The sequence below is a fragment of the Neopelma chrysocephalum genome, unplaced genomic scaffold, assembly GCF_003984885.1.
Source record: "Neopelma chrysocephalum unplaced genomic scaffold, ASM398488v2 Primary Assembly neopelma1_42, whole genome shotgun sequence".
NCBI lineage: Eukaryota > Metazoa > Chordata > Aves > Passeriformes > Pipridae > Neopelma > Neopelma chrysocephalum.
The window spans coordinates 8,138,350-8,158,993 of NW_020897700.1; the positions used below are offsets into that span (position 1 = coordinate 8,138,350).

General features: G+C 38.1%; 1 protein-coding gene across 2 annotated transcripts in view; it reads right to left on the reverse strand.

Annotated features, from left to right (window-relative positions):
* The window catches only part of SNX25 (sorting nexin 25), a 77,022-nt gene extending 56,378 nt beyond the window's left edge, over positions 1-20,644 (reverse strand). For both annotated transcript variants that reach the window (XM_027676605.1, XM_027676606.1), the window contains exons 1-3: positions 20,611-20,644; positions 8,592-8,676; positions 877-1,093 (exon numbers count right to left, since the gene is read on the reverse strand). In XM_027676605.1, the coding sequence (XP_027532406.1) occupies positions 877-1,093; positions 8,592-8,613 (239 nt within the window). In that variant the 5' untranslated portion in view covers positions 8,614-8,676; positions 20,611-20,644. The remainder of the gene's footprint in view (positions 1-876; positions 1,094-8,591; positions 8,677-20,610) is intronic.

Consider the following 20,644-nt stretch of genomic DNA (forward strand, 5'->3'; position numbering starts at 1 on the left):
CAATGCCATCAGACAGATTGGTCACTAACAGAGCACCGTAGATCTTTTTTCTCTGAAGGGATGTCAAAAAAATGTGACTCTAACTGTAGGCAAAACTACTGCACAGAATAAATTATATAGTCTAAATCTGAATGACCAAAGCATATTTCAATTTGGATAACTAAAATGATGTAAGCACAGACATAAGCCCGAATTCCACGCACAATTAGACAAATTGTGCATTCAGATGTGGGAACTGCACAGGCTAAGAGTTCCCATTTGCAATTACAGTTTGGGTGCAACTCTAGTATTCAGTGGAGAGCTGACTTTTTCAAGTGGACAAAATAGAGGAAATTCATGAAATTAGCAAGATAATCTACACAAAGAAAGAAAATACAGCCAACTATTTTTCCAGTAGAAAAATCTTGCTACTGCAAGACAGGTCACTTAGAGAAATCACAAGACTTTGCTTCCTGGGGCTAGAAGAAATGGAAAGCTGAAAGGAATTAACCTTGGTGCTATTTTGGGAAAGGTGCAAATAACAATCTTCTTGTCTCTTGACTGCTTTGACAGCACCCCTTCTTTCCCTTGCAGGTAGACACTACTTTGCAGGAACTGCTCACACAGCCCACCTCCTACTGTGAGCAAAGGATTCAAGGATGAAACAGAAACAGCAGTGAAGCCAAATTCTGAGAAAAAGGAGCACAAGTGTTTCCTTGCACAGGTCTCACAGATGTCCTGAAGGCTGTTTGATCTCTAAAACTGGTAATAAGCTTGGACTATTTTCTTTATCAGTTCTCTACAAAAGTGTTACACTCTTCATTACTTTGATATAGCACATCTGAAAGCAAAGAGAAAAGCAGAAAATTCCAGTGAAATGCAGAGTTTTGTTTTTACCTGGCATTGGCTCCTTTAAGGTCACAGAAGTGCGAGAGTAAAGCTTTCACTACATCATTGCAGACAACTTTAACTACATCAATGTGACTCAGCCTCTGTCGCAGCTGCTTGGCAATCTCCCAAAAGTCTTCAGATAGCAGCTGGTACAGCTGCCCCTCATCTCTGCTGAGTTGCCCATACCAGGACAGGATGTAATCTCTATAGCTGTAGTCAAACACTGAAAGGAGAAACAAAACAATTAATAGCAAAAATTGCAAAATTAGAAGGCACACCCAGATAGGAAAAATATAATCCTCCACCTTTCTCGTCAAAAACTGGATGGGTAATAGGCTTCATATCTAATTTTGGGGTTTAAGTTCTTGCCAAAGAAAGTAAGGTTGGTGAGGTTACAGCAATCTGCACCTAACAGGTTACTGGAGGTCACTTTGCAAAGCAAAGCCTGTAAGTGGATTTGCTCAGACAGTCAGGTTACCAGCTACACACAACCTCAGACTAATACCTGTCCCTCAACCGTGGCTTTATATGTGGTTGTATGAACTATCATATAATCTGACTGTGGCTAAGCTGTTGCAGACTGAAACTAGCCTTCAACAGCCTCCATTCCAAGGTCGCAGTACAAAGGGCAGGTGGTAAGTTTCTTGGATTTAAAAAGACATGTAACAACCCCAGAAAAGTACATTATAGGATCAGAAAAGCTAAAAGAGAACAAGTAGATTAGTGAGACTACACAAACTTCAAAACTGATGAAGCATTCCAAATCATACCTATAGGCAACCACCAAGATTACTATAATTTCAAGTCCCATGGCAACACCATCTTCTACCATTATGACTTTTCTTTCAGACAACGTTTGTGTGTCTATTTATCAGTTTTACTGATATTTCACACTAGCAGATGTCCCTGGAGGTATGAGAGGGAGCAGGACGTGTTCAGGGAGCACGCATGAACTGTGTTTAGCAGTTACAACAAGATAAGGAAAAAGCTGGGGTTGCAAGAGTCAATTTGCATCTGCCAGAGGGATAATAAAAAAGGGGGAATAAAGTTGTATGCCTGAAATCTGAGCAGCTTCCTTACCAGATATCCTGATGTTTTCATTACATTTCATATCAAAAGTACACCTCATCTGTCAATATAAGCCTGCAGTGCAAAGTAATCATATGACTCCACTATTTCTTACTTTCCACTTCGATAGAAGTTGTTTGTTTGGCAGTTTACTGAACCGTTAAAATTTCCCTGGCACTGTGACAGTGAACTATTAGCATACTAATAGGACAACAACTTAAACTGAATACTTTCGCCTGCCTTTTCAGGCAAAACTAGCAAACCTCATCCAATACCACCTTGTTAAACCCATTTCAAAAGAAATGGCTAAAACTGATAACAGTTTCTAGCCAAATGCTTCATAAATCAGCTTCCTCACGTTTATCAAGAAAGTAGCCAAGTCACGTCAATGAGTATGCTGAAATATATAGTTAAAAGCCTTTTGCTAAGTCATTTCAAGGCTTTTTAATTAATAATTCAGAAAAAAAAAACCACAGCTCAATAAACAAATAAATAAAATGTTTGAAGTATTTATTCTTTTTCCTGATCTAGGAGAGAAAAAGATATACAGAGCCATATTGCAGGATGGGAACTTTCAATATTTAAACATATCCAATTGCATTACTTTTCTAAAATAGAATAAATCATATTTCATTGAAAACTCTCACCTACAAATACTACAAAGTGATAAAAACAGTTATAAAAAGTAGTGGTCTCCTGATAAGCAAGGTAAGGAATAATCCATTGATACACCAAAGAGCAACTGGGAACGGCATTTTAAAAACTGAAGTTTTTTTATTTATCTCAAGTCTCCCATTGCAATACTCATTTTAGGTATCTATTTTTCCACGGTGATCCCCATGTCCTTCCACAGACACCTTTTTCTTATAGCTTAGTTACTCTCTTCTGTTGCAAGATCCTAAATGCCGTAGAAAGCTGACCACAGCACAAATTCTTCCTTTTCACCTACTCTGTAAGAGACCAGTAATTTCTCAAGCGCATTCAAAACACACTGCATTGTGGGATTTGTTATCATCATCACTGGCAATTAATGACTTTTTCAGATTTTCTTACAGACACCCTCTCTACCTTTTGCAAAGTAGCAGATTTCTCCAGCATCTTTTGCCTAAGAAGACAAGCCATGCATGGAGTAGTGGTTCCTACAGATGTCTACTCAACAGAACTCTACAAAGCAAGAGTACAAGAGCAAAACTCACATCCTGATCCCTTAGACTATACTATCTTTCAGAACACACTACACACATAACTCTTAATTTATAACTCTGTTTCTAAGCAATTCCTCCCCAAAATGAACTCAGTTTCTAGCACAGTACATAATACACATTTTTTGATTCATTTTAGCCACTCATGACTTCTGTCACATTCAATGGTACATCTCTGTAGTCTAGGAAAGTACAATATTCAAACTAATTAGAACTGTTATATCAGAGTACAACTCCTGCAACTTTACTACACCGCCAACTGAAACATCTGAAGCAAGATCTATTATGGTGGGAAGACTCCTGCTCTAACAAAGCAAGGTGACAGTATGGTTCTCCAAGTAGGCATATCAACATCAAAGAACCACAAAATATACTGGCAATATCAAACTAAAGACAAAAGATCATCAATCATCATCAAAAACCAACCATGCAAGTACAAAATACTTCACTTGTGTTTCTCTCTGCCATTTACACTTTCAACACCTTAAAAGGATTACACCACTTTAAACCATATTTTCCTGCACCTATCTTTTATAACCCTCTTCCTTTACATGCTTTCTTGTCACTTCTGAGCCTTCCTGCATCACAACAGTGCTGTTCTCTACAAAACTCAGGGTTCTTTAGAGCCCAGAATATATGTCCAAATAAGCGGTGAGACAACTTTAGGACTTTGTTTAAATAAATAATTAATATTTAAAAAGGACACCAGCCACAGACACTAACGGTAGTCTGTTTAAAACTGAGTAAGACACTGCCTCATCCATATGTATCATCCTGGCCATGGTGCACAGTTGCTGCTTTAGTTTCACGCCCATTGATGCAGCTGGTGCCTTTTTCAGCACTCTAAAGAAATACAGAAAACAAATGTAGGAATTTTATAGAGAGTAGCTTGCTTCCTTCAGAGGAGAAATCTGCTCATGAATCTATTATCATTATTTTTATACAGCACGTTCTCTAAAACATAGAAAACAACTGGTCAGAAGACAAGGAAGGAATGAAAAAGAAAAGCAGAACACATTCAGGACAATACCTTACTATGACTAACTCATCCACTACAAACATGAAATAAATTTCTTCTGATAACCATTAAATGCACTGACCACCATGAGTCTGGTGCAAAACTGTAGAAACTTCTACTAGGTCTTCTAAACTAGTTCCCGAGTTGTTATGATGTGATTAGAAGTCATTCCCATGTGAATTTGAAGTTGAGCCTCTTCATTCAGTCTTTTTAAATACTGTGAACTAAAAGTGTTGGGAGTAGAGAGTCAGAAGCTTGTGTGGAGGTTTAGTGAGCACACCCATCTAGATCCTTCCTTCATTCCTGCTCCCACACAGGTCCTATAGTAACTGCTATCTCTTCTACCATATTCATTCATTCAGAGGTTCAGTGGCACCACAAGAGTTACTGGGTCAGATTAGCTTCAAATCTGCAAAACTTCACACTAGACAGTTTTTATGCTGTTAAGATTCATTACCCAACTTTATTAAAAATAACATAAAAATCTGAAGAACCAGGATTAAATACCTACTCTTTTTCTCAAAGCAATATTAAAAAACAGAGCATAAATATTCTCCCTATTCGAATGCAAACACAGACTTCCAAGTTTCAACAAGAAGTAAATATCCTTTCCTGAAAGCACTGGAGAGGCCAGAACAATTAATTTATAGTCAGATCCAAAACTCTCCCGTGACTGTGTGAACAACAGAAGAGAAGGTATAGCTACAAAACTGGATTCTAGAGCAGCAAGCATTGCAATCTGTAAAAGTGAAATGCAAAGTTAATATGAGACACTGCCCCAGTCACTAGCAACAGAAATTTAAAGATTTCAGTTCTCTTATTAAAGTTTGTGTTTGGAAAACCACTAGTATTTCTTGGTTTACTTGTATTTTACAACATTATTCAAAGCCTATAAAAATGCCACATTAACAGTCGAAATATTATGATTGTGTATAGGTAGATGGGTCCTGTGCAAAAGCAATCATACCCTGACAGTCCATCCCACATTCTTTGGTTTATTTTTATTACAATTTTCTTGACATTTGTGTCTTTAATATTTTTTATGAATGTGAAGGGTAAAAAAATGAAATTTTCCAAATATATAAAAAATAGAGAAAAGTGTTAAAAAGATCTAGGAAATGTATAAAATAAAAAAAATCAGACAAGTTTATGTCCAAATAGTTTTCCACATGTTCCCTTTGCAAAGAGTTCTTAGCTTTCAGTGTTTGAATCCCAGTGCAGAGAGAACAAATTCAAATTGTCTTGCTGATATTTTGGACCCAAAAAATAATTTTTTGAAAGCTGTAAGGGAAAAAAAGCCCAGATTTTCACATAACGAGTGGCAGAAGTTACTTCAAATTTTTATCTAAATGCCAACGTGTGGATCTTAAGTTGGGAAATGAGATAGTCTAGGTAAAATCTTCTTCTTCTGTACAGGGAAGTACTGCCTTACATCCCTAAGAGAATACTTCTAAGGGGTCAACACAGACAGGCAAGATCTGATCCTTAGGAACAATCTAATTGAATTCCCAAAATATTTCCAATGAGGTCACCTCAAGACAGGATTGAAAAACAATAACCCACTATGAAAGGAGAGGTGGCTCTCTGGCATGAAATATTTTAAGAGCTAAGAAACACAGGGGAATTTTCACAGCAGAACAATTTCACCAGTGGAGTTCTGCTGGGATTTGTGCTTTGGCCTGTCCTGTTTTACTTACACATAAATGACCCCAGTAAAGCAGCTAAGTGATATGAAGACCAATTTTCTTGGTACTACTAAAATAGTAGAGACAAAGACTGACTGTGAAGAATAACAAAGACCACAAGACATGGAGCAATAAAAATGGAGGGTGAAGTTCAGTTCCCGGGAGACCCACTACACTCAAGGCAGACAAATCTACTGACAGCTACAGCCTTAGCCCAAACAGTATGCTGTGCAACAGCAGCACAAGTCTCACTGAGTACAGTCTCTCTTAGGAGATGTTATTACCACACTACCACATGATATGGGCTGAAAACAGGAAATGACCAGACAAGCAACAGGTAGCGTTAAATGGCTAAAAGTATTTGTAGAAATGGGTTATCTTTTCTTTTTGTAAGATAAATGAAGGGCAAACAGAATCAAATCAATCTATCAAGAGAAAGCATGAAAAATTTTGGACAACCATATTTCAGTGTTAGTCACTCAAGTATCACCAGCTGAAAAAGGCATTCAGGGCTGACAACTCAAAAGGCCTTTTCATTTTGCTATATTCAACAAGGAAAATCTCTTGATAACATTACGCTTGTTCTGATTTTGAGCACTTAGATTTCATAAAACACACCAAACAGTAGCAGGGCTAATTCACAGCCTTCCCTCACCTAGTATAGTTAGTAACTAACAGTGAATCCCAGGCAAACTTAATTACACAATGGTGAAAAACAGAGGAAGAAGTCAGAATTAACCAAAGGGCTGTCTCTCTTCATACCCAGCAACAGCAATCAGATGATGCTGGCTCTTCCAAAAATGTTATCCATGCATTTCTAATGCAACCCAAAGAGAAGAAAACCTGATTCAAAAGAAAAAGAAAAGAGCAAAACCTCATTGACTGTGGTAATCTGACAACACCTACTCTAAACCTGAAGTGGCAGTAGGAGTCTGAACTGTTCCCCAAGATTAAAACCTCATGAGAACTGAAAGTCTCCTAGCTAAATGAATGAGGCATTTTGAAGCATTCTGTTGAACAGCATGTTACATCAAGACAGCAAAATTGTCCAAAATTCCTAGGATTTATAAATACTTTAATCCTGATCTGTGCAAGACTGAAAATAGAAGAGCAGATGGCATTTTTTATATCACTGGTAATAAAGTTTTACTTAACCATGAACTTGTTTAAAAAAAACCCACCAAAAAAACATTCACATCAAGACAACTACAAATTTCAAAACTGTCATAGGGCAAGAAGTCCTGTCTATTTTCAAACAGACTGATCATTTACTCTAATAAAAAATTAAAGTATTGCTTTTGGGATTCATTCAGTATCTCCAACTTAAGTTGACTCAGTCACCTTCCAAACCCAAAATGTTTGCTTAAGTCTTTGTATGGCAGAGCAAAAAGTACAGTCTCATCTTTGTCAAACTGCATAACAGAGAAGTTGGCTTCATCACTTAGGCCTGGAAGAAATACAACGAAATCTGACAAGTTTGCTCTCCAAAATTCAGAGTGGGACTGGAGGGTAAAAGCTAGTTTGAAAAAAAAATAGCAGAAAGGCAAGTGAGCTGTCACAACAGAAGGTATTCAACTCTGAAAAGTCAATCATTTACATATTAGTAACTTTCAGCCTTACTGAGTAGGGATGGCCTCACACAACCAACAGAATGATCTGTGAGATAAACACCTTAGATGAAGACAGCTCCCATATTTTAACAGACATGAGTTACTCCTACATGCAAATTAACTGCAGGGAAGTGTAGTACGACTGACTTTCCCTCTATATTCCACAATACCCGTTATCTGTCTCCAAATAGCCCCACAACTTCCAATTCTGTGATTACGTCAAGGCTTCATTTCAAATTCTGAGGCAGGTTATCCAAAATGTAAAGTACGCATGTGAAAGAATACCGCAAATAACTTGTCTATGCTTGTTTCATTACATATTTCTAAACACGTAATGTTTAGACTCTACTATCCTTTTCACATGATCAGGAATCCTCTAGCCTGATTCTAGATGAAAATGTTTCCTAAAAACAAATTATGATTATGTTATAATAGTTCACCTCCACAAAAACATGACATGGGTAGGTAAAGTGCTCTAATTTTATATTTTAGCTACCTATCCTGCAAACAGCGATTCATAAAAATAACTTCAAAAACATAACACATCCCAGGTTTTCATAAGACAACCAACCTGTTTAAAGCACTGATAATTTTCAAATATACTCTCTGTTTATGAAAAAAAGATAAGAAAAAGTGCTGCAAAGAAATGTTAAAGGGGAAAATATTCAAAATTAGATAAAATATTTACAAAAGGCTGATAGACTGTATCAGCCAAAAATCCAAATGTTCATTTTAAATTCACTTTTTTATGGCAAGAATTGCACTAAACAGGAAGACTGTATGCAAGAGTTTACAGGATTTATCAGTTCAGCAAAACCCAATCAAGAACATTTTAAATGTAACCTCCTTGTTTTATGCACAAATATTAAGGACTGTATTTTAACATATTTCTGTTAAAAAAAAAACAAAAAAACCCCAGTCACTAAAATTATGAGATATCAACTGAATTGCAAAAACATCATCATATTACTTACTACAGTGGACCTCTTGGGAAGACTAAGACCTTGCGCTTTTATATTATATCACAAAGGAAACCAGAGACATATTCTAAAATCCTGGAATACTGTGCAGTTATGGTTTGCTAAGATGACAAGAGATATTCAGACTCCAATGCACCTTTGACCAAGTTAAGACTCACCTTCTTTCAGTGCTTTATCCATATTGTGAGAAATAACCACTCTCCTTGACTGGATTGAATCATGGGAGCTTCCAGACCAATTACTCTGAAATTCAAACATAACATTCATCACAAGAGAAAGGAATAAACCAAAACTTTCAGAAGGAATAAAAGTGGAATTCAAGGCAGTAGTACTGTAACATTTGGTCTTTATACAAACGTCACCCCACGCAGTTAATCAGAGGAGTGTCAATTATCTCTGAGGTTATTATACATAGTTCATTAAGCCCATATTAACACTCACTGTTGTGTACAACTTGCCAAATTATCTTAATAAGGTTTTTTTGGTAGAAGCAAGATGTATTTAGTTGCAATTCAATGTACTGAGAATAGGACATGCATGTAGCAGAACAACTGGAACTCCTCCATTCAGTATTTTCACAGCAACTACAACATATTCATAGCCTACTATGACAATAGACTTCATCTAGCCTCATAAACTACTTTTAAACCAAAGAGAAGCCTTCAGATCCCACACTAATTTTGGTTCACATCCTTTTGGGCTTCTTCCTTCAACAATATTTCCAGCTGCTGCATTTTAAACTGTTGTCCTATACAAACATTTGTCTGTATTGGAGTACTCACTCTTACAGTGTCCAAACAGATGGGCAGATGGAGAGACATTTTTCAGAGTGTAGACAAAGAGAGTGATTCATGTTGTATTTACATAGAAAGGAGTGTAATTCGGAACAAATAGAAATGGTCCCTGCTGTTGCCCAGCTTACTTTGCTTCCCATGTTGGGAGCCCAGATATTCTTTGATAAGGAGATAACACTTCAGAAATATCTCCATCTCTCCAACATTCACCAAATAGAGAACAAGAAAGCAGTATAAACTTTAAGTAAAAACACTGTTTAATGTTCTTAAAGGTAATACACCATTATTTTAGCCAATTTGCAGGCTAATTCTCAGTGTATTTTGGTAAATATGTTTCTCTCCACTGCAGAACAAAGTTCATCTAATGGGATCCAAATAAAGGAGTCTAAGCACTACTTTTAATGGCAAAACAAAGCTTTTCAGACTCACTCACATTTGACACACAGCATTATGATGGATCCTTTCCAGGCCTTGAGTGCCCTCCTTCTGCCCACAGTTGATTTGTTCCAGGTTTTGAGTGAGTGCAGCAATACTCCCTAGACTTCTTCCAGTCACCATTCTGAGACTATAACTGCGGTCTTTCACCTGATTTCTTCCCTCCTCGGCAACACTATCAGCACACTTGCCTCCATTTGCAGTCTCTCCTTACTACCAAAACTATAGTTAAAGAGGGGTAAGAACAGAGTATTTAGTGAACCATGAGAGATTTTCAAGCCCTTTTTTACCTGAACACAACTCTGGTAAAAGCTGAAGCCATATCCACCCAAACAGCTGCAGAAAGTATTTTTGCTCTTTGTAAGAACAACACCTAACAGTATTTGTAAGGCTCCAAGACATAACCTCTAGCTGCTAATGTTGTCACACTTCCTCAACGCAAAGTTGTGTTAATGCCAGTCACACAATTACTTCAGGATTTTTCTGCTTTATTTGCAGCAGGAAATCACATGATTCATAACCACTCCAATTTAAAAAGAGAAGAGACAGACTCACAGAGACATTAAACACCCCAAATAAATTAGGGGAGGGGGAAGGGATTCAAAAAGCCCAATTAAGCAAACTCAGGCTCTTCTGTGAAGAAAGAGCTTCCAAACATGAGGCCACAACTCTGACCGAAGTTCTGCGCTCAACACACTCCATCTTCCTTACCACTTATGCTAGCTTGGGTATCCCACAAGCTAAGTCCTTCTGCTAAAATATATCACACCTGCATAGAGGTTGGTCACCTCAAACAGCTAACTTAGGCATCAACAGTTCTCATTTGTACATATGTTGCAGGGAGTGGGTTTTTTACAGCCTAAAGCATCAGCAAGTGCTCCGATGCAGCACTTGTCAATTTACTCCTTTCAAAACTAGTTTAAATACAAGCTAAAAAAAAAAAAGCCCTTCAGAGGGGATCTGGGGATCTATGGTTGCAAGCAGTTTGCTCCACATCACTACGCTATGATCCAATCTACACATTTCCACAAAGCAGGAACTGATCATTTTATGCTTCAAACTTGAAAACTCATTTTAAGGACAAGGCAGACTACTATTGCCTCAGCAAAATGCTGCCTCTTAAATACCAAGATACAAACTCACATCTCAGCTTGCAAAAACACGTTCCATTGAGAGTGTCCTCTATGGTTCGTATGTTTGACTTCTAAAAGGCACGGACTATTCATTTAAAAAGAGTTGTTCAAGACATGATCAAAGAGAATGTAAAAGGTAAAAAGTGAATACCAAAACTAGCAATGGTGATTTTGCTACTGCATGAATGTAATTACTGAAGGGCAAAGGAAGATGCATAGTATATCGGACTTTCTGAGAACTTCCCATATACATACAGGTATTGCATACAGTCATGAACTGCTGAAGAGAAAAGCACAGAACAATAAAAAACCCTTTCATTTAAAACAAGGTTTCAACTTCATTAAAAAATAAATTTTCAAGAAAAAAGAAGAATCTAATATTTGAATAAAGAGGAATGTTCAAATACATTGGAGTGATCATAGAATTGTTTAGGTTGGGAAAGACCTATAAGATCATCGAGTCCAACCATTAACCTATGATATTGGTTGGGTTAGTTCAGGCTTAAGAAAAAAAAACAGTTCAGGGAGACCTTACTGCTGACTCCAATTGCTGAATGAGAGGGTACAGAGATGAGGGAGCCAGAGTCTTCTGGCAGATGCACAGGACATTAGGAAACATTGCAACACAGGAAATTCCCATCACAAGGCAAAACTATTTTAATCATGAGGCTTGTCAAGTATCAGAATGGGTGTGCTGAGGTTGTAGAGTCTCCATCTCTCCATTCTTCTCAGCAGGAGAAAATCCTGAGCAACATTACCCAATTGGACTCGCTCTGAGCGGGAGGGTGGACTAGGTGCCCTCCAGACATTCCTTCCAACCTGAACGTATCATGATCTCTGATGGCCCTTCAGAGAACTGTACATTTAATTTCATGACTGATAATGCATCAGATCTTAAACTGCCTTGTCTAAAACAGCTTATCAAACTCATTTTTCCTTCCCATTTTATGAACTTGCATTTAACAAGACCAAGTCTCAAGCCTTGTTAGTTTAGATTTGGTTTCAAAAAGTTCTGTTTCTGTGGCAATAATAATGATGAAATTATTAAATAAGCAGGCATCCCTGAGTTAGATAATATGTATGGCAATAAACACCTTAAAACAACAGTAACAACCAACATCTGTGATAACAGAAGGATTCCAGAAAATTCGTAGTCCAAACTCAGCTCTAACAGCTGAGAAAATGAATAACTCGACAGATTTCACTGGAAGACTTTCTTCCCACTCCTGCCTCAAGTCTGATGGAGGGCATATGCAGAGAACAGGTTCAGCTAGAAAGCCGAGATGTGAATGTTTTCACATTTTTCTTCACATCCCTCATCTAAAGGAAAACGGTGCTAGATTTCATGAAGTAATTGGTATAACCCTGACTGAGCCAAAAATGTTTGTAAATGGATTTAATACAGTCAAAGCTCTAACTTAGATGCTCTTTTACACTGATTAAAACCTGGCATGTTCCTCTAAGTTCTGCCTTGCATTATCACAGCCTCCAAAAACTAAAAAATAAAAAAAAATAATTTTTTTTTTTTAAATTTGGGCTCTACTCTGTAGACTTCATCGTTGAAGAATGGCAAAAACCTGGCTGAAACTTAAACAACATTTAACAAAAGGCTTGCAGGAATAGGGGTGGAGCACATTTGGCACATGCTAAGAATGAGGTTGTTAACAAACATGGAGGCCTATTTCCTGGAGCAGTGCAAGTTTTTTTTGACTTTGTTTACAGGCTGAAAAAAGGATGTGTGCATTTCCTGTAGACTTCTGAATAACACTCATTGTTTGATACTTTTGAGAATAATTTAAGATGCAGAAAACAACAGTCTCAATGGGCCAAGAATAAAAGCCAGAAACACCAAGGCTGGCATTAATCATGAAATTTTGTCTTAGGTTCAGTCTCCTACAAATGTAAATAAAGAATTAAGAAGATATTTCAACAACTACATTTAATCAATGGCAAAGCACTGAGAACACAGGAGTACCTTCCACTATCAAGGTCATCAAATGCAATGTTTAAAACATAGCAGCAGAAAGTCAGACAGCTGCTACAGGTACACCACGTGCAGCCTTACTCTGCCGTGGAATTAAGGCAAGAAGCAGAGAAAAATTTACAATTACTTCTATTACATTTACTCAATTACAATAAAACTAGAACAGAGCTCAGGACAGATCCCACAGTACAAATGGGCATTGTGCATGAGATTCTCAGTCTAACCACTGATGTAAAAGGCAAAGACTGCATCTAATTCAGCATACACGAACCATCCAGTTACCCATAGCTACTTGCTGCACCCTCTGTTGCCCTACTAACTTCTCTCTTATCTTTGTAAAACATACATTAACATCAGACTGGACCTTGATGACAGAGAGTCACAGCTTCAAACAATACTTCACTGAACTCTCCACAAATTAATCTTTAATTGATGTGGATGGACATCTTCTTAGAGTAGTAAATATTACTTCAACTTATGATGCAAAAATAAATTTTCTATTCACAAGACAATATTTTTAATTAATACTTCCAGTTCTATTTAAGATTACAAGGCAAGTATGTATGTGTCACATTAAGCATTAATCTACATATATACCAATTTAAAAATCAACATACTTAAAGCATATTAATCCTATTATCTTAAGAATCATTATCTCAATAATCACGTTATAATATCATCGCAACTTATTTCCACTAACATAGTAGCTTCTGGAACATGCAGATTGTGGTTATTAGATGGGGATGTTCTATCTTAACTGTACTGTGTTCAAAACTGGTAAAACTGTAGCAGCGTAAAAACTTTATAATTAGGGCAGAACTCTCTTCATCTGAGAATTCATATAATACCAGACAGATAAGAATAGGAAAATGAAACATTTCTCAGGTAATATTTTCACTCTTATCAGTTGGTAAGTTAGCATTCAAATTTCTGCTCAGCAAAAAATACAGCATTATTCTTTGCTCGGATCTTCAATATTACCATCAAAATAAAGTCCAACATGAATTCTCAGGGTACATGCATAGCCTCAGTCTACTGAAGATTTCCACACCCTACTCCTCTGTAAAAGACAACAAGAACCTATGGTCTATACTTCAAGGCCAAAAGAGCCATATGGCATGAAAACTGAATTGCTGGCAAGGCAGAAAAACCTGCACATTCCTGCTCGAGCTCCGGAGTCTCAGCTGACAATCAGAAAGAAACTCCTGCGTTGTCTATTGCTATACCCTCCCTCCACTTGACTTTTCACTGTACATAGGTAGGGTGTTCTGCCTTTTCAACAGAGCATCACAAAACATGCTGAGTGAACCGTCATCTTTAATTTTACTAACATTAACTTGTTCTCTTTCACTGTGCATATTTAATAGGGGAAAAAATGGTACAGAATGACTGGTCACAAAAACCTCCCATGGACACAATACAAACGTGTTCCCCTTACGACTACATAATTTATTTATTTTAACCATTTAACAAAGTAACAGCTTGGGAAAAGATACAGTGTTCTACATAACTGGCTCTTTCCTTGGGTAAATTTTGCTGCTCATCTTTACAGAGAACAAGGAACCAAGACTCAGCAGTAAGAGGGAACTTGATCAGATTTTATTTTCAGAATGTTTCTGATACACATGTCCAGTATTTTCAATGTCAAAACTATCTTGAGTGCAGGATGCTTTCACTCTTGACCTTATTACAGAGGGTTTGTATCCACCTCCCCTACAAGAGACTTGGACAGCAAGATCTCAATGAGCCCACCACCCGCCCCTACTGACTCAGCATGGCTTGGTTAACAGGAGAAATTAACTAACTCCCAAGTTATATTTTCAGTCGTAAAACATCATTCAAGTGAGAAGCAGTCCTTACAAAGGTAAAAACAGCCTGATTCACAGAAAAATATGAAATGTCAATCTAACACAATGTTGAGAAAATAAAATGTCAAGCATAATACAATGCAGAGCTGAAGGTGACACAGGATACAATGACAGGAATCAGAAAGGATTGCATGGCAAGAGAAGAAATTTATATGAATAAAAGGCTGCATGGAAAACTAAGTCTGTTCACCGCTAGGGAGTTATGGGACAAACAAGTGAGAGACAGTGTCTGAAAAACATTTATTTCCCAAGGTCAGCCTCCTGTGAAAATAAAGTTATCACTTCAAAGTTATGCCTGCAGCTAATCAATGTATCCTGTCCTGACAAAGCTTCAATCCTGAAAAAAGTTATAAATCCCAAATTATAACAGATATTCCACAGATCCCTAAAAATAAACTACAGGCCCCTCCTGAACTATAACTGCATATTTGCAATTCATGCAACATTTTCTTAACATTTTAAAATATTCATGAAACTGGTAGAAAATGCTACAATACCTTTTCATTATTTTAATTCCAGGACTTTCCTAGTAGTAAATTAACCTGCATCATCAAAGGCTGACTGTTGACCTGCTTTTAAAAGAGACAGAACTAAGAACAAAAGTATGAGACTCTCAGTTTGTTAAAAACACATCAAAATTAAATATATTTTCTCCTTTCAACCCAGAAACAACTGATAGTAGATCAGAATATTTGGTTCCAAGCCCAAGAGGATCTAAAACTAGCATGACAAAAGAGCAGCCAGCAGAGACTATTACTTCTGCCAGGTATCACAAAAATCCTGCAATATCAGAGCACTGAATATTGCCTGTTGGGCCAGAGAACCAGACAGACCATAGAATGTGCTTGACTTTGAGTTGAGAAAAACTCATAAATACTTTTGAAGACTTACTAAGGTATAAGGATCAAAAGTGAAAGGAGTTAGGAAGTTTCTCTTCTCCCTCATAGCTCTTCCAAACTGCTTACCACATCAAGAACTGCTTTGCATCCCACTTGAAATTGATGCCCACAGATGGCAAACCTTCCACTTCCCACAGCTGCTGACGTTCCTGCAAGTTTACCTTTGCAAGCTTCATCTCATGGCAAAAGTCCAACACTGAAGGAAAATAAAACACCCTGTGTCCTTTTCCTCTGCTTCCCTTGTGTTCCTCACAAAGAGCAGAACGCTCAGCTTGGATACCATGGCAGATACTCAACCTAGGCTAAGCTGCCATCCCATTAGAATCACTCAGACAACTTCTGGTAATCTCACTGCCCATCCTCCTATGGCTTAAATAAAAAAACAGTACTGTGTTCCAGGATGAAGATATTTCATTGGCTACCTGATCCAATAAGAAAAGATTTACCTGTGCCCTCCTGTTAACGCCAGATTCACAAAAAAATTCACATTCAAGGATGGAACAAGCGTTAAGGAACTTAAAACATGATCACATATGTCTCCCTCAGGGACAGAATGCAAGAGTAAACTACTTCTGAAAATTAAGAGCTATTAAACACTAGTGAACAAGAGTGACCAAATATGTCAGGAGCAGAGTTTTAAAGGAATACTCAAAATCATTGACAACTGTTAATTGTAGGAAACTAAAACCAGGGCATTAGAATCAGTGTACCTTTTCACTGGAAAAAATCACATTCATTACCATTCTGTTAGTGCTGCAGACAGACTAGGCGGATCATTCTCTATACAGAATATCATTTATTTAATCTGAATTTAAAATACAGCATTTAAATCTAATAAATAATCCTTGGGTTTAGCATTATTTAAATGAAGCTGATAACCTATTCCTCTATTACTCAGAGCTTTTGCTTTGAATCTGAGTTAAAACACTATGCAGAAAAGAAAACTCTGTCCTGCCAGGTTTTTTTGGCAGAGAAACAACTCCTACTGGAAATGTGGGAAAAAGTCTTTCCTTCCCCTTTCCACTAACCTGGTTAACATGGTTCTTCACATGAGTCAAAGTCATCTCCTCTACAAACACAGAAGTTAAAAGCAGTGTTGGGAGCAACCTTGCATTTAAAAAGGTGACACATGTTCTAACCAGGGCTATCTTTGCTATGAGCAAGTCCACTGACACTTGAGAATTAAAAATGCCCTTTGAGACAGATGTTTTTACTAAAAGTGCAATTGGGTCATCACGCCTTTTTGCTGTCTAGCATTTTGCTGTTCTCCTCCATGACAAATAATCTGGTCCTACAACAGCTCCTGAGAAGTGCTGAAATATACCTGACAAAAATGTCAAGGAATCGTTCAATTACCACTATTTCAATATCAATAGAAACGATTTACCAATATTATTAATGCCTGCAAGTACTTAAAGTAGTAAGTAAAACACTCTTATGACTTGCCTGTACACCTCTCTTACCAATGAAATGTGGAAGCCAGGAGACTTGCCCAGACATCCCGTGTAAACAGAGATGTCCCACACAGAAAAACTACATTGAAAACACACCTTATCATAGGGTTATTATAAATCACACAGCTTGCTTTGCAGTTCTCAGCAGATTTCAAATGTTCTTGCTGAGATACCTGACTTTAGCAGGAGGTCTTCACTTTTCAAGTCCCAAAGAGGTTACACAAACAATATTTAGGACAAAGCGCAGCTTCACTTTCAAAAAGATGGCTTTTCTGGTAGCAAGTTCAAGCAAAATGAAGAAAAGGCATGCACCTTGTTCTTATGAAATCCAAACGTACAACACAGCACTTCCTCACCCAAGTTACTCACTTGCATGAACAGGTCCAAGAAAATCCACAGCACTGAACTCACACATAGTAACTGAGAACATACAAAAAGCCTCCCTTTTTTCAGCACAGGATAAGGGAATCGATCCAAGTCCCTTTGAAGTTGATCAAGAGTACTCCCACTCACTTTCCAAGAGCTGAGTCTGACTCCCACTAGAATAAATATTTATTACTGAATATTTAGTGTTTCCTCATCTGTTAACCCCAATGTGAAAATCACTCAAAGAATGAGAAGTGAACCTATCTTCCTAGCGTTCATATAAAGAACATATGCAGAGCTAGATGCCAGTCATAATAACTTTTTTTTTTTTTAGCTTTTTCTTAACTATTAGGCCAACAGAGGGTTCTTCCCTATTCTGGAGGAAAAGACACAAGGCTCAAAAAATTATACCTTTACAGTCATCCTACTACTGGCTCCCAGAAAAGACAACAGGATCATAAGGCTTTGTGAAAAACGTGAGAGTAACAACTGAATTATACGAAAGCAGTGTAAATGCAACAGGATACATAATAAAAAGATTAACCTACAAATTTTTCAAAGATAAATGTATGCAGGAAACTTTGGAAGAAATATTTTAGTGAATGGCCTTCATTTCTACATGTTGCCTATCTACGCAATTTTATTTTCTTCACCTACATGTTGCTGAAGCCCCAACTAGGAAATTTGCTACACATATACAAAATTGTGTTCAGAAAAAGTCTGTCAAGAAGCTGTGCAGTCCTGAATCCACTCTGTATCAGAAAGAAATCAACAAAACTGTAAACTGAAGGTATGAAAAACCTAGTTAAGATGACTGCAATTACATCTTCTAAATAGAAAGGGTAAAATACCTCACTCCTTTTTTGGCCGTCCCTTTTATACAGCCAGGTTAAATTCTGAGAATAGTGCAAAGAGGGAGGAAAGAAAAATGTTAACTGAATCAGAGAGAGGGTAAAAAAACAATCCTGGGAAAAGGGTTGTAGCAGGTACTGCTGCTTTAGCAGTGAATTTTAAACACCAGATTTCAATTTCTTTCTGAAACAACAAACACATACCACAGAGCTATAATAAATCCAAACACAACAGATTAGACTAACAAAGCAACAGTAGGTCTGTACTATTTACATATACAAATCCAATGGATGGACACAAGAGAACATCAAGACAAATGCACAGTAACATACCACAAAAAGAAGGTGCAGATGGTATAGTAACTGAAGTGACTGTATTTGTCTCTGGACAGTTCTAGTTTCACTGCTGTTCATTATGTTTATGTATTACATTTTTCACAAAAGGGGAGAGAAAGAACAATATTTTTTTTTGTCTTCAAATCTTGGCTTCCCAAATTAAATCGATTTTTATTATTTGGCTGTTCATGAATCTGAAAGTTTCTCCTCATTGTGGCAGCAGGGAGATTTCAATTGCTAAGTTTACATATAGATTTTTTTGGTACTACGTAAAAGTAAATTAACACACGCACATGTTCAGATAACTGTACCAGTGCATAAGTGTCACCGGAGCTATGGCATTAACACTAAAACATTTAATCTTATAAACCTGAAAGCAACAGGAATTGTTGTTTTGATGATCAACTGATGCATTTTTTTTTTCATTTGGTGTAAGGTGGTTAAATACAAAAGCATATAGTCCTTTACTACAAGGTGTTTATGGACTTAACACACATTTGCTCTATAGCACTCTCATGACAAAAACCATCAACAATCCCTACCTGTACCACATACAGAACAGGTACCTTCTGCTTATCACCTGTTTATTTTGTGCATTACATCTTCTCACTTCCCTATTTCCCACCTTTAATGCTCATACACATTATTTATTCTTCATTCCCTTCAAAAAGCTGACTATGATGTTGAGTCTTCAAAGGAAAGAGGATTTTTTAAAAAGTCAACCAAGTAGAGAAAATGAGTATCACACAGGCACAAACAGATTCTGAATGCACCTTTGCAAGTTATATCATTCGCTGAAGTCACCAGTCCCTGGTCAAATGACCCCTACTGACAATATCCTGCCAGATTTCATTAAATGCAGGTCTGGAAATGCGTATTCCTCCCAAACACAGGCTCTTTCTCTCCACAGGTCAAGGAATGAAGGAATAAACCACTACTGCAGGTTGTTAGCTGATTTGATTGAAAAAAACAGAAAGACCAACAACTGTATCAGCAAGTGATTTCTAACTGCCCTGACAGCACCCTCTGCTTTCTGCAAATTCAGCTGCTCCAACTGCAGCCCCAGAAACACATAAGTGACAGCATTATTTATTTGCTGCTAAGAGTACATGCACTAAATGTAACAAACTGGGTTATCACAACAGCTAGGCTGTACACCCAGGTGGCACGAATTATGCTCCTCTCCTTTGTAGATTGCTCTCAGGTATCCTGCGCGACACTACTGAATGGAAATAGCACTAACACGGTACTGTCTACTGCGGCAGCACTTCACATGCTAACACACCTAAAACTCACCAGCAAAGGGCCAAGGGCATCCAACCACAGTCACCAGCTGTGACTATATCACGTCCCTGTGACCCATGGCAAAGCAGGAGTCGCAGGACACCCTCATTTCCAGTAGTAATTTTTCAGGCCTGTCTGGGATCAGCTCCCAAGCATTGGATCACTTGATGGGGAACAGAGGTATGGACGGGAGGAAAGTTTCCAAATACTTTGTGCTACCAGTCCCATTCAGAAGAAACCGAAAAGTACTAAGCAGTGAGCTACAAAGAGCTCATCAATTAGTATATTTTATAGCATGTACAGAAAATAAAATTGTTTCCCTTTTGCACAGAGCTCTGCAATGGCTTGAGTACACACTGGCACTATGATAACACTATCTGAAGCTGCCCAACTTCAGAGCACGCACTTAAGCAACGCTATGCTGCCTCTTTGAGCAAGTCGCTCTTTTACCAATGACATTTCGACGGGAGCAGAAAAGGATTTGAGACACAGCCTCCAGCGAACTGCCGTGCAAGCGTTCCCGCAATCCGGAGGTCTCCGTCAGAGCAAAGTCTAGATTTTTCCCGTGCTAGCCTCCAGCACAACTTTTGCCATTTAAAGCCCCGACGAGGGGCAGAACGCGGGCAGGCTCCTGCGGGCGCGGGAGGACAGCAGGACACCAGGTTTGGGTGGCGTGGCGCTCTGCGGCGGAGCGAGGGCCGCGCCACCTCCCTCCCCGCCGGCGGGCAGGGCGGCAGCCTTCCGCTCCGCTCCGCTCCCCTCCCGCTACTCACCCCCGCGACCTGCCGGACCGGAGCGGCGGCGGCG